The sequence below is a fragment of the Solanum verrucosum genome, unplaced genomic scaffold (assembly GCF_900185275.1).
Source record: "Solanum verrucosum unplaced genomic scaffold, falcon-dt-bn FXZP01000073.1, whole genome shotgun sequence".
In the NCBI taxonomy this organism is placed as follows: domain Eukaryota; kingdom Viridiplantae; phylum Streptophyta; class Magnoliopsida; order Solanales; family Solanaceae; genus Solanum; species Solanum verrucosum.
In genome coordinates this window covers 1944318-1961753 of record NW_026020298.1, presented here as the reverse complement: position 1 = coordinate 1961753, position 17436 = coordinate 1944318, and the positions used below count along the sequence as shown (strand labels likewise).

Genomic DNA, 17436 nt, shown 5'->3' with positions numbered 1-17436 from the left:
TACCTATAATTCAGAGAGGTTAGCCAAGATCTATATCCGAGAGGTTGTTCGCTTGCATGGGGTTCCCATTTCTATTATTTTAGATCGTGGCACACAATTTACATCTCATTTTTGGCGGTCTATACAGAAGGAGATGGGCACTCGGGTGGATCTTAGTACAACTTTTCACCCTCAGACTGACGGTCAGTCTGAACGGACTATTCAGGTTTTTGAGGACATGTTGCGGGCATGTGTGATCGACTTTGGTGGTCATTGGGATCAATTGTTGCCATTAGCGGAGTTTGCTTACAATAATAGTTCCCATTCGAGCATTGAGATGGCATCATTTGAGGCTTTGTATGGTAGGAGATGTCGATCTCCAATTGGTTAGTTTGATGCATTTGAGGTTAGAACGTGGGGTACAGATTTGCTGCGGGAGTCCTTGGACAAGACTAAGTTGATCCAAGATAGACTTCTCATGGCTCAGAGTAGGCAAAAGAGTTATGCAAATCAGAAGGTTCGTGATTTGGAGTTCATGGTTGGAGAGCGGGTTCTATTGAAGGTTTCGCCCATGAAGGGTGTGATGAGATTTGGAAAGAAGGGAAAGTTGAGCCTAAGGTATATTGGTCCTTTCGAGATTGTTGAGTGTATTGGTGAGGTGGCGTATGAGTTAGTTTTGCCACCTGATTTGTCGGGTGTTCACCCTGTATTTCATATTTCGATGTTGAAAAAGTATCATCAGGGTGGTGCTCATGTGATTCAATGGGATTCAGTGTCACTTGATCAGAATTTGACTTTTGAGGAGGAGTCAGTAACGATTTTGGATAGGCAAATTCGGAAGTTGAGTTCGAAGGAGATTGATTCAGTAAAGGGTCAATGGAAACATCGTCCGGTGGAGGAGGATACATGGGAGACCGAGTCAGACATGAGGAGTAGATATCCTCGACTCTTTGAGCGTTCAGGTACGTTCTATTCTTTTACCGTTCGAGGACGAAGGTTTGTTTAAGTGGTAGATGATGTAACGATCTGTTAGGTCGTTTTGAGCACTAGGACTATTTTGACTCTTCCCATAAAATTTAAATGGAAATTTGAACTATTCGGTAACTACAATTATTAGTTAAGAAATATTTATTAAATAATTAATATAAATGATAGTTAATGGGCCAAGTCTGTAATTTATTTAATATTTTTTTTACCACTTGACCCATATAATTAAATTAAATTAGTGGAATTCAGCAAATTTGGTTCATAATTATTTTAGAGGAACTAAATTAGGGGAGAAGAAAACACATACCTGTACGAAACAAGAGCAGCCGCAAGTCTTCAGGTAAAATCTTCATCGAAAGTTCTAAGTTAGGTTTAAAACGTAAATTGATAGATAGATGACAACCGATAGTTGCTATGTGTAGGGGTATAAGGAAAAAATAGAACTTTTATTATTATTGATGAAGGATTTCGTTACAGGTTGGTGAGTGGTTTCTTTTTTGTTTTGGTTAGTTACTTATTTTTGACTTAGTTTAGATTTTACATTATTGCCAATGATTTCTATAGGTGATAATATTTAGATGGAAAAATTGTATATAATAGCAAACTATTAATTCAAATTAAATGTTATAATCGTAGTTTGAATTGTACCCCAAAGCAAACTGTTGTTATTTCGCCTCTCTCCTGGTGAATCTCGCTCTCGCTGGGCAGTCTCTCTCGCCTCTCTCGCTTTTATACAAACACAAATGTATAAAATGTTTTTGTGTTTGTATAAAGCGAGAGAAAATTGTATATATACATATATTTTCGTTCCCCTCTCCCAGATCTCGCTCGCCTCTCTCACTTTATACAAACACAAATGTATACATTGCGTTTGTGTTTGTATAAAGCAAGAGAAAATTGTATATACAAATACAAATGCATATATTTTCGTCCTATACACTTATGATTATACAAATACGATCTTTCCCTGCCCAGTTTTTTTTTGTCTTTCTCTCTTTCTCACTTTATACAAACACAGATTATACAATTGATCTTTTGTATATGTATACCGAAATAGATTATACAATTGCTTTCTTTTGTATATGTATAGCAAAATATACATATTTATGTTTGTTATGGAGCGCAATTATGCAAACTATAGCTATAGCATACAAATATGAATTTTATGTTTTCTATATGTGAAAGTTGTTCTATTTAGATATTAGAATGTATATGTAGGGATATAGGGCGCATAGGTATTTGAGGTTCTGCAAGTTGGATTTTTCGTAAATAGTTCAAAATTGGCTTATTTTTCTTATTATTATCACATTATAAATTTAATTTTTGATATATTGACATAGGTTAATTAATCATTAGGTGTATATTATATGATTAACATTGAATTTAAGATACTTGGAGAGATTGAGACTTAATTCTAGCCTTAAAAATTTAGGAATATGAAACTTGACTTAGTAGTTGACACGAAGAGTTATAAATTATAGTCATAGATGTGGATGAGTTTTGGGTCTAGGCTAGACATATAGTAACATGGATGTGTATGGACTCATTTGCTTATGAATATAACATATTTGATAGATTGGAAACATTCTGAAGCTTTACAAAAAAGGAAGGCAAAAACTTGAGGAGTTGTGACATGTCTTCGGCATTCAAGGTATGTTAAGACTTTCAGAATTCATTGAAGGACGTTTTTCTAATTAAAGATTAACAATAAAATAGATCATGAGTAAGGGCGAAAGATGGGGGTCTCGTACCAATGGTGTGATGGGCATTGGTACGAGTACCAATGTTTGAAATGGAAAGTTTATTACTATAGAATGTAGATTGTAATCCGAGAATGCCAAAGCATATGGGCATTAGCTGGTGTATTATTGACTTGATTTATTATGTGTGATTGTGTTCTTTATTGAACCAATATATTTGTGATAGCTGAGGTTATTACATATCATATTGATATTTGATTGAGATGCATTATCATCCCCTTTTATTTAAATCATATTGTGCACATGCATTGAGTTGAGACTGAGTATAAGTTGGGCACGTGGAGATCGTTCGTGCTGGGAATTGTGAGATGTTAAGATTATAATTTGGGCACGTGGAGATCCTCCGTGCGAATATTATTTGATTTTATGATAGTGCGTTGAGATCGTCCGCACAAACACGTGGAGATTGTCCTTGTCGGTATATGGACCTCACGAGTCCCCCATGGGTCATGAACTCTCGATGTATTTCCGAGGAGTATCATGTATATACGGTTGAGAGGGTACTTGGCATCTGAGGCATATCATTTCATGGTGTCACATTGCATTGCATCTCATTACATCCGTTTATTCTTGTTGATTACATGTTTTATGGGTGGTTGTACATTACGTGACGTTTGACTACCCTTATTTGATGAAACTTGACTGGTAAGTATGACATAGACTTGTATAAGTAAAGAACTGGTTTTCTTATATAAATTCCTATCACTACTTTTTCGTTGTCGGTCTATGAGATATACTGAGTACATGTGATTTTGTACGCATACTACACTTGTTGCACTCTTTGTGGTGCAGATTCGATTCCTATTACGAGCACATCTCGTGGAGCTTTTTGAATCCGAGCTTGGAGTATCTTGGAGTCGTGGTGAGCTGCTTGGCTGTTCCGTAGCCCACACCTCCCTCTATCTTATCGTTTATTCTGTTGCTTTTGTATTCAGACAGTAAATTTCTTATGCTAGACTTGTCACTTTAGTTTCAGACTTGCACCATATTTAGAAGCTCTTGTACTTATGACACCAATTCTTGGATTAGAGAATTTTTAGCGAAAATATATATATAGAAAATATAAGAGAATATACCTTGCATTTGCTGCTAGTAGATTTATGTCATATTCATTAGCAAAAGTCTTGTCAAAGAATTACCATAATGGGAAAGACTAGATTGCTACAAAGTTTATGATGAATCCATCTTATTCTTGGCAAATTACTGCAAAAATCTTGAGGCACATGTTATTAAAAAGTAATAGGAAGCTTATGAAATAAATATCCAAAGATCACTGAATATCTATTTGTTGTTGTTATTATTGTTTGTACTTTCACGTTTATTTTATATTTTTAAAAGATAAACTATGTAAAAATGGGGAAGTTGTCATCATCTCCAAAACTGTAAAGTATTAATTCAAATTTAAGTATTTAAATTTCACTTTCTTAAAAGAATTCCTTACAATAATAAAAAAAACTGTTCAATAAGTCATGTAACAAAATAGTTTTTAAAAATGATTTCTATTAGTTCCTGAAAATTTTCTATATGTTCCTCTTGAAGAGGGGAAATTTTATACAACAAAAAAGAGTTTGTTTATTTTAAAAACAAAAATTAGTACTTCAACTCAAATCAATATGTTCAGTAATTAATACAACAAAATATTTTTTGTTTAGGTTAAAGAATCTTACCACTTTAATTGAAGTTGAATAGAGATAGATAATTCAGTTATTCTTTTCCTGTGTCTCTATGATTTAGGAACATTTTTTTTAGGAAGAGTATAATGTAGTTAACTACCATTAAAATCTGAATTTTAAAAAACCGTAAAAATATTAAGGAAATAGTAAAAATTAGATATTTGTATTTTTCCTTTATTTATTTTTTAGTGTTTGCAATTTTAATTTTTAGATTTTAAATTAATTTTAATTTTAATATTTCATAAATTCTGTTTTTTGGTGTTGACACGTACGCGTTTTCACTTCTCCTATTATATGATTTTTAGAAAATATCATGTAATCGATATATGACTTCTAAAAAAATAGAAATACAAAATTTAAAAATTTAAATATCGTGCCTACAATTTAATGTTTAATCATCGTGAAAAGTTAGATTTAAAAACTTGCTAACAAGAATATAATATTATTACAATTAAACATAATAAAATATAGTAGACCAAACATGTAAAAACGCATAAAGTATATGTTTATTTTTGGGAAAATGCATAAGTACCCCCCCAGCCTATGCCCAAAATCCCTGAGACACACCTAACCTTTACTAAGGTCCTATTACCCCCCTGAACTTATTTTTTGGTTAATTGTTTACCACTTTTCGGCCTACGTGGCTGAGTTCGTGATTTCACCTATGTTAAGCGCGTGGGTGCAGCTTTTAGACGGCACTGACCAATAAAAATTGGTCATGTGTTAAAATAAACTTGGAAAAAATAAATATTAACTCAATTGTCTTCTTCTTTATTATTGTTCTTCACTAGTATACGTACCCGCGCGTTGCGCGGCTATATATTAATTTAAAATTATTTTAATTTAATAAAATATCAAATACTTCAAATATTTTTATATATTGTCCTTTATTACTTTTATGTTGTATTAATAAACTAATATTTTTCATATTAAATATTTAAATTTTTTTCACATGATGTAAAATATCATAAGATTAAATGACATGTTAGTATATTTTGAATATTTATTTTTCGAATCCAAAACATTCTTTACATTCTGAAATTTGCGTCAAACTATAATAGAAAAATGATTTAATATAGAGTGGCTATAAATAATGTAATAATAATACATGTACTTGCTATATACATTTTCTTATTAATCATTGAAAATAATTAATTAATCAGTTTGTTATATTATTTTTTTAAACATTAATTTAATCTCTTAAACTTTCGCAGAAGAAAATAATAATTTAAATTTTAATCAATGATTAGATGTCGAGGAACTTATCAATTTTTCTAGTATTCTAATATAGTAATTATTACGTAAATTCCTGTTATGACTATTATAAAATTTATCATAATTTTTAATACTTATTATTTTAATACAACGTGTAATCTTTACTTATTATTTTCTTCCCATTGTTATTTTTGTTTAATTATATTACAAATAATACTAACAACAATTTCTTTTTTTATTAATGTAAAGATAATTTAATATAACGTGTAATTTTTACTTACTATTTTCTTCCCAATTTTATTTTTTTAATCATCTATAAATAATAGTTACAATAATTTATATTTTTATTAACGTAAAGATTTTGAGTAATAATTCTTCTTATGTTCTATTAATAATAATGATCGAAATTATTCACTATTAAAGTTTCTACATAATTGATATAAAAATTGAGGTTGTATACAAATAAAAACATGTTTGAACAAACAAAATAACTATATGCACTATTACAGAGTACCTTCTAGTCTTATAAGTATCCTACAATTATGATAAAGTTGGAAAAGTGTAACTATCTATAAATAAAATAAAATTATATATATAATATTTACAAAATTTTACAAGCCCAAATTTGAAATAAAATATATAAACATTGAAAGCTATAAACTAACTAAAAATATATTCACAAAGTAGATTATAAGTAATATTTTTTTATCTATAAATAAAATAAAATTATATATATAATATTTACAAAATTTTACAAGCCCAAATTTAAAATAAAATATATAAACATTGAAAACTATAAACTAACTAAAAATATATTAACAAAGTAGATTATAAATAAATTTTTTTATCTATAAATAAAATAAAATTTTATATATAATATTTACAAAATTTTACATGCCCAAATTTGAAATAAAATATATAAACATTAAAATCTATAAACTAACTAAAAATATATTAACAAAGTAGATTATAAATAATAGAATAGCTTTTTGAAATTTTGGGAAGTGTAAAAGCTACTTTTTAGAAAGTTGAAAAAATGGGACCCGGCGCGTGTTGAACAAAGTTTTCAACCTATTTGGTTTATATTTCCACGTAAGCCACAAGTGGTAAAAAATTAATTAAAAAATAAGTTCGGGGGGGTAATAGGACTTTAGTAAAGGTTAGGTGTGTCTCAGGGATTTTGGGCATAGGCTGGGGGGTACTTATGCATTTTCCCTTTATTTTTTAATCAAAGTAAAATAAATAAATAAAAAAGTAATATTATCTTTATTAAAATTTCAAGAAAATATTTTTTTTAAAAAAACTAAAAGTGTATCTAATTATAGCTATAAACATAATATTTTAATTTTAATAATATAATTATTAAATTGTGTATTAATAATATTAAAATATGTACAAATAAATAAGTTAATTGATTTGTATCATTTTAAAAAAAATATACATTACTAAGTGGATAGTAAATTTTATTAGTTATTTTTAATTTAAATTCCGCGTCTCTAAAACTTTACAAAAAAAAATAAAATATTTGGCTACTTTTTCGAGTAAAAACTGGATTTGATGGTTCTCTAAAACTTCTAATTAAACATAATAAAATATAGTAGACCAAACATGTAAAAACGCATAAAGTATATGTTTAGTTTTTAATCAAAGTAAAATAAATAAATAAAAAAGTAATATTATCTTTATTAAAATTTCAAGAAAATATATTTTTTTTAAAAACTAAAAGTGTATCTAATTATAGCTATAAACATAATATTTTAATTTTAATAATATAATTATTAAATTGTGTATTAATAATATTAAAATATGTACAAATAAATAAGTTAATTGATTTGTATCATTTTAAAAAAAATATACATTACTAAGTGGATAGTAAATTTTATTAGTTATTTTTAATTTAAATTCCGCGTCTCTAAAACTTCTAGGTGGCTTTATGGGAGCAATGACTTCGTCATGAGCAAAAAACAAAAAATAAATAAATATTTGGCTACTTTTTCGAGTAAAAACTGGATTTGATGGTTCTCTAAAACTTCTAATATCATTAGTTTTGCTTTCAAGTTACCCTTTAAGCTTATACCCGTAATAATATTTTTGGGAATTTTTTGGTTTTCTTTCAATTGAATTCCTCAACTGGTCCATATCTGAATATTTAATTCTTATTCGAGACAATTACTTATTTCCTCCATTTCATATTAATTGAATTATTGAGATATTTTTCATTTTTCAAATTAAATTAATTGTTTAATTTTCTAGACTACTTTTAAAATGTTCTTCCAATTTTACCCTTCATTAGTTAGTATTGGAATTAGTTAATAATTAATGTTTAGTTATTTTAATCATAAATTTAACAATAATTAATAATGGTAAAAATGGAAAGTTATACCTAATTTATGTCTTAATCCTCTTTTCTTAAAGGGTGTAAAACACCTCAACAATTAATTAATATGAAATGAAGGGAGTATTTCACATTCTTTTTTCATATTTCTATCGCTATTAATCGAACTTTGATTTGTTGAAGTAGCCGTCAACCATAGGGGTAATTGTGCTGCTCTATAGCGATGAACATTCATGAATAGGCTAAGTCATATTTAATGACACTAATATTATTTCGATCTCATAGCATCCTTGCATAGAATCTTCTTTCGGTCTCATCTATATGTCAATCTGAAATAACCCAATACCGTACACTATTCTCTATTTCGATGTAGAAATAGGGCAAATAGATCCGACCCATAACCTCTATTTTCAAGCAAGTTACAGACATCTAACCTAAATTGCTAGTATCAGACTAATTACCCACTCCAATTAATCTCTTTCAAGCATCAACCAGAGATAAGAAGTAGGAATTAAGTTTTTAACCTTAACCCATAAATTAACCACATGCTAATTAGCCCAAATTCATATATGAGCAGTAGTAAAACAGAGGACAACACAATACCCACTATAATAAATCAACACTCAACCCATAATTGTACCCCTAGATCTTGGGGTTTTAGCCACCCAGCACAAAAGGCAAAGAAAATATACCTTCCATGAAAGAGCCCATGGGTAACATGAAATTAAGTCATTACAAGCAAACCGACTTTGAATTCCTTCAATTTGTAAAATTCAAGTGCAAAGTTGAAAAAAATCGCAAATGTTATAAAGTGTTCTTCACAAGGTAAAAGTATTCCCCTCAAAACTCTAACTTCTCAAAGGAAGAATTCTTTTTACCCACTTTTCAAACTCTATTCTTCTCTCTCTTTTGAGCTATTTATATTTTTCTAAAATTCAGCCCAAAATTTCAATACGCCTCTCACTCGATGACATTAGTCAATTTCACCGAGCTCATTCGGTGAATCATCAATCGTGCTTCATCTCACCATCACTTGATCTAGTATTCAGGTGTTTGAACCTCATTCAGCGAGCTCATTTAAATCTGCCTTTCATATTCAGTGTATCGCCGAGCACCACATTGATCACATTGATTCACTTTTGGAGCATTCAATTTTTCTCCTTGCACTGTCACCTTTGATGATGATCAACAAGGTCATCATTCTCATTCGGTGAGTCACATTTGCCATTCGAGTTTGCCGACCTGTCTCGATAGACACATGTATTGTGTACTATCACTTTGGGCGAGGTCATGCTCACTAGGCGATCCGCCTTTCTTGCTTGGTGATCATTAATGTAAATTTTGCATTATTTTCACACTTTTGGACATTATTTCAAACATTCATTATTGTTTTGTCCATTAGACTTCATAGCTACAAATCATCAAAATATCATCAGAATAGAACAAAATTAGGCATTGAGGACACTAATTATTGAGCTAAATAGACCTCAAATGAGTGCAAATCTACCACTCATCAGTCAGCACTCAACATGAGACCACCTCCATATTTTAGCATCTTCCTTAAACTGATATGTCACAAACTCAACACCAAATATCTCCATTATATCCATCTTATGAAGCAGCTCTTGACAATCAACAAGGAAATCATAAGAATCTACAATCTCAGTACCCTTGAAGAACGGAGGTTTCAAATTTAAGAACTTAATAAAGAGATCGTATTGGTCAGACTAGTTCGTGTAGTAAATTAGGGAAACATGCACGCTTCCAATGGCGTATCCATGAGAAGAGCCACATTGGATTTATGTTCTTTGAATCTAAGGTAATGGTGATGGCGCAAAATGTGTTGGGGGTTCTTGGCCTTGATTGGATAACCCGCTGAGATAAGTGAGTACCTGGTGGATCATCTCTAGAGTAGGGTAGGGGGTAATTCCTTCTCATGAATCTTCTCATCATCCACCTCATCACCCTTTCTTGCTACCTCATTGGCTGATGGAGGAGTCACTGCTCCACTCCTGTTTGGATAGCTGCTTGAACTCTGCCCTTGGTGGGCTTTCTCTTGCAACCTCTCTCACTGCCTCTTGTCACTACTCCCCCTTTGGCTACAGCCGCAACGGTTGGCTCAAGCATATCCTTTCTTGCTAGTGTTGGTGTTGTCATAATTGTTGTTTTAGCTCTGACCATCTGCAAAATAGAATGAAAAAGGTCATATACCAATTTGTATCACCTAGATACCAATTGGATTCAAGTAATACTACGAAAGAAAGAAAGAAAGAAGAGATTTTTTCTAAAGTTCTATAGCTTCTCAAATAAAAGTAAGGGCATCCACATACCTTTCTGCAAAATTCTACTAAACTTGTTCTTGTATGTTGAAATCACCAAACCTAAAGCTCTGATACCAAGTTTGTCACAATCTAAAATGAGTCATGAGCGACATTCACACGTAACCTTCTAGGTAGGGGAACCAACGAATGCAAACCCTAACTTGCATTAGTTATTCAACTTATGCAATATGGCAATAATGCAAAAAACTCAAATCTTATTAATGTTAGAAATAAAAATCCTCTAGAGTCTTTTACATATCATTTCTCAAAACCCGAAAGTCATCACATGAAGAACAACTAATCCCAAATTACCAAGTCTAAGAGTATCAAAGACACTAGAATAAATAAATAAATAGTTTGTGTTCGAAAATTAAGGGCATCATACTATGACTGAGAGAACCCAATGCGAGCTAGAAGGAATAGCTCACCCTGGAATCTGTTGTGCTGGAGACTGGCTAAAGTTGAGGGCGAGGTCGAAGTCGTTGGCACACTTGCTGCACTACACAAAAAGAAATCGAAGAATAATACAAGTAGAGCTTTGTACAAGGAAACATGTATTGAGTAGGTATTATCGGTTGACTCAAAACAAAAACTAATATATAAAGTAATTACAGAAAATAAACTCTAGAAGTTAGCAAGTGGCAAGGAACAAGCAACATGAAAAATTGACGACAATAGTGAGGTAAGTATGTAATTAGTCAACAATATTAAGATCCCACATGAGGACTCAGGCCTCTACACCACGCTCTTTTGGGAAATGGATTCTTTGATATTGAGTATATTATGTTATTTTAATATGTTTTTCTTTAATATAACCGTACTAGAACGTGACACCCGATACAATAATATTGTTTCGACTCGTGACATCCAATCCAAATATATTATATTGGCTCGTGGCACCTGATCCAACAGTATAGTTATGTAATGACCCGTTAGGTCGTTTTGAGCACTAGGACTATTTTGACTCCTCTGATAAAAAATTTTAAAAAAAGTTTAAACTATTCGGTAACTACGAGTATATAGTTGATGAGTTTTTATTAAATAATTAATATAGTTGAATAGTTAATGGGCCAAATCAATAATTTTTATAATACCCTTTACTACTCAGTCCATGTGTACAATTGAATTAACAAAATAGGGATTTATTATTCTTTTGTTCATAAGGCAAACCAATTCTGGATAAAATTCTCTGAGAGAACTTGATCTCAACGTCGACAACAATACATTTGTACTGCTTCAGGTATTAAATCTTATAAAGCTCAACCTTTAGTATAAATTGAATGAATTATGAATATTGGCTATATAGTAATTTACTTATTTAAAGGGAAAACAATTGAAATCATTGATTTGGCTGGAAATTATCGGGTTTGTGGAAATTCTTTTGATTTTAAATGAGAATCTTTCAGCATTGAATATTGGTTAATGATTACACAATTATCATGATTGATTATTTGAGTGGTATAATGCATTGGGATTAAAACTTTGTAACTAGGTTAGTTACTTCCAGTAAAGTGGGTTTTGCAGTCAAATAATCCAATGACGTTAGGCATTATATTTTAATCTTATTTGATTGTTTATGCCAAGTATGTCTAGAGGAAATTTATGTGAGGTTATTTTCGATCACTGCTACTTCTAGGTCCCTTTTTGTTGCTCTTATTATTATTTTTTTGGATGGTTATTATTTCGGTATAAAAATAGTGAAATATTCAGATTATATAATGAGATGTTTTGCAGATCCGTTTACTTATGCATAAGGTATATTTGATAGATTGGGAACATTTTGAAGCTCTACAAAAGGAAAAGGTGAAATTTTAAGGATTCGTGATACGTGTTCGACCTTTGAAGTATGTTAAGACTTTCAGACTTCGTTGGAGGACATTTTCCTAATTAAGGATTAACAATGGAATAGACAATGGGTAAGGACAAAAGACGGGGGTCTCATACCAATGGTGTGACGAGCATTGGTATGAGTACCGGTGTTATAAAGGGGAACTTTATTACTATATTATGTAGATTGTAATCCGAGAATGCCAAAGCATATGGGCATTAGTTGATGTATTATTGACTTGAATTATTTTGTGTGATTATGTTTCTTTATTAAACCCGTATAATTGTGATAGTTAAGGTGGTTATATATTATGCTGATCTTTGATTGATTGAGATGCATCATCATCCCTTTTTATTGAAATCATATTGTGCACATGCATTGACATAAGACTGAATATAAGTTGGGCACATGGAGATCGTATGTGCTGGGGATTGTGAGATGTTAAGATTATAATTTGGGTACATGGAGATCGTCTATGTGAAAATTATTTGATTTAATGACAGTGCATTGAGATCGTCCGCACAGACAGGTGAAGATTGTCTGTATCGGTATATGAACGTCGCGAGTCCCCAATGGGTCATGAACTCTCGATGTATTTCTGAGAAGTATCATGTATATACGATTGAGTGAGTACTTGGCCTCTAAGGCATATCATTTCATGGTATCACATTGCATTGCATCTTACTACATCCTTTATTTTTGTTGATTATGTGCTTTATTGGTGGTTGTATATTACGTGACATTTGATTGTCCTTAATTATGAAACTTGATTGGTAAGTATAATATAGACTTCTATAAGTAAAGGACTAATTTTCTTATATGAACTCCTGTCACTACCTTTTCGTTGTTGGTCTATGAAATATACTGGTACACGTGGTTTCGTACTCATACTATACTTGTTGCATTCTTTGTGGTGCAGATTCATTTCCGAATACGAACATATCTCGTGGAGATTTTTGAGTCCGAGCTTGGAGTATCTTGGAGTTGTGGTGAGCTGTTTGGTTATTCTGTAGCCCACGCTTCCCTCTATACTATTATTTATTATTTGCTTTTGTATTAAGGATATCTCTTATGTTTAGGCTTGTCATTTTAGTTTTATACTTGCACCGTACTTTAGAAGCTCTTGTACTTATGACACCAAGTCTTGGATGTTATTTTAGTTTTCTACATTTCGTATTTTTGAAGGACTTAGTGTTGGAGATATTTTACTTGTTGTTTACTTTTTTTTTACCTCATTATTTAGTTAGATTGGTAAAATTATTGGATTGGCTTACCTATCAGTTGGGAACATAGGTGTCATCACGATTTATAAATTTGGGTCGTGACAAATTGGTATCAGAACTCTAGGTTCATCGATCTTACGAGTACAAGAGAAATTTCTAGTCGAGTCTTGTGGATCAGTATGATGACATCCATATCTATCTTCGAGAGGCTATAGGACATTTAGGAAACTTCTATTCTTTCATTCCTTATCGTTTACACTTAACGTTATTGAAATTCTAACCTTCTTGTCTCATTCTCTCATAATTAGTGAGGACTCGTGTATTCATAATTAAAAAAAAATAGAGCTTGTACCCGCACCCACTGTTAGTATTATTGCATGAGGTAGATACATGGCAAAGGTCAAGTTAGAGGTTGTGTGCACTATGTTTGGATAATAGGCCTATCATGACTGTTGAAGAGAAAAAAGTGTTCAAATAGGTCAAGATGATTAATCATCTAAACTATATTAGTATCTTCAGTGAGAATGCGTATGAATTTATATCACTTGTTATGACGGGTTGCACAATCTTGGATTAGTGGAGTCCCATGAATTTAACTATATATCATTTATAATATTAGTCCTACCAAGCAGTGATAGAGATATTACATTGATAATAGGAAAACTGGATCACCTCCACTATAATGGACTTAATTTACTTAGGTGTTTCTAGATTAGTTGTTTCACGCAGTGAAAGGGAGCGCAAGAGGACCGAGTTTGAGAGTTTGCAATATGATGGTATGTTATTCACATAGTATAAGGTTAAATTCCTTGCCTTGGCTAGACACACTTTTATAATACCTCCCACCGAGGTTGAGAGAGTGAGAAGATTTATTAAGGGGTTGATTATTATTATTCGTATGAGATTTTTAAGGTTGTTGCTTCTTGTTTTCCATTTTAGAAAGTTGTAAATATTTCCAAGGATTTAGAGATGATTCGATGTGAGGGATTTGAGCAATGTGAGACCAAGAGGGTCCGTCATTCGAGTTGGATATGGTATGTGAGTCAATTCATGTGCTGGTACATATTTCTACTTCTATTGGATGTTTCATTGTGGTAGATCGATATAGTATATGTATATCGATCGTATGTAGTTACTTTGATGGGATAGGATACTCAAGTGGATTTTAAAGACTTATATGTGATGGATTTTGATGTTATTCTTATAATGAATTGATCATCACCTCATCATGCGATTTTGAAATTTTTTCATGCCAAGATAGTTACATTAGTTATACCCAAAGTTCTTACTGTAAAGTGGAGAGATTTTCTTAGTCATAGTTCAAAAAGGGTGATTTCATTTATTAAGGTTTGTCGCTTAGTGGAGAAAGGATATTTGACTTACTTGTCACAAATTCAAGACACTAGTGTGAAGACTCTTATGCTTGGGTCTATTTCGGTTGTGAATGAATTTTTAAGGTATTTTCGATGGACCTACTAGGTCTTCCACCTGATCGTGATATTGATTTTTGTATTAACTTAGAACCAGGCACTCAACCTATCCTTATTCCTCTTTATCGTATGGCACCGACCAAATTGAAGGAGTTGAAGGATCAATTACAGGATTTCTTGAGCAAGGGGTTTATTAGACCGAGTGTATCCCCTTGGGGTGCTCTAGTGTTATTTGTGAAGAATAAAGATGAATCTATGTGTAAGTGTATTGACTAGTGATAGTTGAATAAGGTTACCCTTAGAAACAAGTATTTTATGGTGCTTCAGTTTTCTTCAAGATTGACTTGAGATTTGGTTATCATCAGTTGAAGGTTAGGGTAGATGATATCTCTAAACAACTTTTCGAATACGCTATGGTCATTATGAGTTTCTAGTGATGTCTTTTAAGCAGACTAATCCCCAACAATTTTATAGACTTAATGAATGGCGTGTTCATTCCGTACTCGAATTTCTTTGTTATTTTCTTCATGGGTGATATATGGATATAATCTCGTAGTAGTAGGAGCACGAGCATTATTTGAGGATTGTGCTTAAAATTTTGAAGGAGAAGAAACTCTATGCGAAGTTTTTAAAGTGTGAATTTTGGCTTAGTTAGTTAGCATTATTGGGACATGTATTGTCCAATGAGGGTGTTATGGTGGATCCTAAGACGATTGAGACAGTTTGAGATTGGGTCTAACCTTTTTTAGTTATTGAGATTCGAACTTTCTTAGGCCTTGTAGGTGATTATTGGTGATTTGTGGAGGGGTTCTCATCCATTGCATCCCTATTAACCAGATTGACCAAGGAAGAAGTGGCTTTCTAGTGGTTTGTGAGAGTTGAGTTTTCAAAAGCTCAAGACTTTATTGGTTATTGCTCTAATTTTGACTCTACTCATGGTGGGAGTGGACTTTATCATATATTGTGATGCTTCTTGGATTGATCTTGATTTTGTGCTGATGTAGAAGGTAAATGTAATAGCTTATGCTCCGAGGCATTTGAAACTTGTTCACAAGAAGAATTATCATATCCATGATATGGAGTTGGCAATTGTAGTATTCACATTAAATATTTGAGGGTATTACTTTTATGGTATGTATTGTTAGGTGTTCAAGGATCATGCTAGTCTCTAATATATATTCAATCAGAGAAATAACAATTTTGGGAAGTGAAGATCATTTTGAGTTGCCCAAGGACTATGACATCACTATCTTTTATTATCTGAATAAGGCAAATGTGGTAATAGATTCATTAAGTAGAAAGACAATGAGTATAGGGAATCTATCTTTGTTACAGGTGGTTTGAGCTTCCTTCTGCTATGGATATTCAATCCTTGGCCAATAGTTGATGTAATTCTCACAAGAGAAACTACAATATAATGCGGAAATCGAAAGACAAGAAAATAAAGGATAAATAGATAGACACACAAAGAGGAAATTAAAGGCAATCTAAGGGTATATTAAACCCAAAGACCTCAATCGATAAATCCTACAATAGCACCTAACTCTTACGAAGACCTCAAGGGAATCGAGTTCACCTTGCAACCCCCATTTCTAAGCAACAATCAACACAAGTTTTACGAAGCTCAACACTCAAACATGAGTTTTCAGATTTCAACATCAATATTCAAAATAGTTTAATCCTAAATTGAACCCAAACTAGCTATTTATAGTTTTAGGTTAAAAAGGCCCAAAAGTGGCCTAAAATGACAAAGGGAAAGCTAAGTCAGGGGTCGCCCAGTAGACTCGGTGATCTGCCCTTCTGCTCGGCATTGGTTCCTGCTAGGTAATGCTCCTAGCCATGTTTTGTAGATTTGGGCGAGTTGGGGTCATCGCCCAAGGGCTTGGGCGATCCGCCGATTGGCTCTGGCTCGCCAAAATGGTCAGCACTTCCCCATGCAATCTTCAAGGCATGGAATCCCTTGTTCGCCATCAATACCAGCTCGAAGACCTCTAACTTCGTGAATAACCCTTGCATCCTTTGAAGGTCTCGTGCTTGACTTCTAGTGAATGGCCTTGACGCAATCCGGATTGCATCATTCTCTATTTGTTGAAAAGAATTTGTCCTAAAATTCGATGGATCATCATCATCATCAGTTGGGAATGGTGATAGGTCGCACACATTGAAAGTGTTGTGCACTTGATACTTCGGAGGAAGATCAACCTTGTAAGCGTTGTCGTTGGATCTTTCAAGCACTGGAAATGGTCCATCACCTCTTGGCATCAATTCGTCTTGCGATGAGTGGGGAATCGCTCCTTGCGAAAATGTACCCACACCTAATCACCTGGTTCAAACACAATCCTCTTGCGGCCCTTGTTTGCCTTTTTGGCTACTTCTTGGTTCTTCAGCTCTAGGTGCAGCCGCACCTTTTCATGAAGTTTCTTTATCGCTTCAGCTCGCTTACTCTCATCTAAGCTTAACACAACCTCGTGAGAAATAGAAGTGAGATCTAAAGGGGTTAGGGGGTTAAAACCATAAACCACTTCAAATGGAGTCATGCCAATAGTTCTATGAATAACTCGATTATAAGCAAACTCAACTAAAGGTAAATGTTCCTCCCACGAGGCCAACTTTCCATGCACTACGACACGAAGTATAGAACCCAAGGTCCTATTCAAAATTTCAGTTTGACCATCAGTTTGTGGA

The 17436-nt window shown here is 32.6% G+C and overlaps 1 protein-coding gene across 1 annotated transcript; it reads left to right on the top strand.

Annotated features, from left to right (window-relative positions):
• The first annotated feature begins 457 nt into the window (after positions 1-457).
• Positions 458-3559, top strand: LOC125834804 (uncharacterized). Its single transcript, XM_049513954.1, has 2 exons — positions 458-941; positions 3519-3559. Exons 1-2 carry the CDS (start codon positions 458-460, stop codon positions 3557-3559), a joined length of 525 nt encoding a protein of 174 aa, XP_049369911.1.
• The last annotated feature ends 13877 nt before the right edge of the window (positions 3560-17436 follow it).

Coding starts and splice junctions, on each gene's coding strand:
- LOC125834804 (XM_049513954.1), top strand. CDS start 458: ATGGCTCAGAGTAGGCAAAAGAGTTATGCAAATCAGAAGGTTCGTGAT. Junction 942..3,518: donor TCGACTCTTTGAGCGTTCAG/GTACGTTCTATT, acceptor TTTGTGGTGCAG/ATTCGATTCCTATTACGAGC.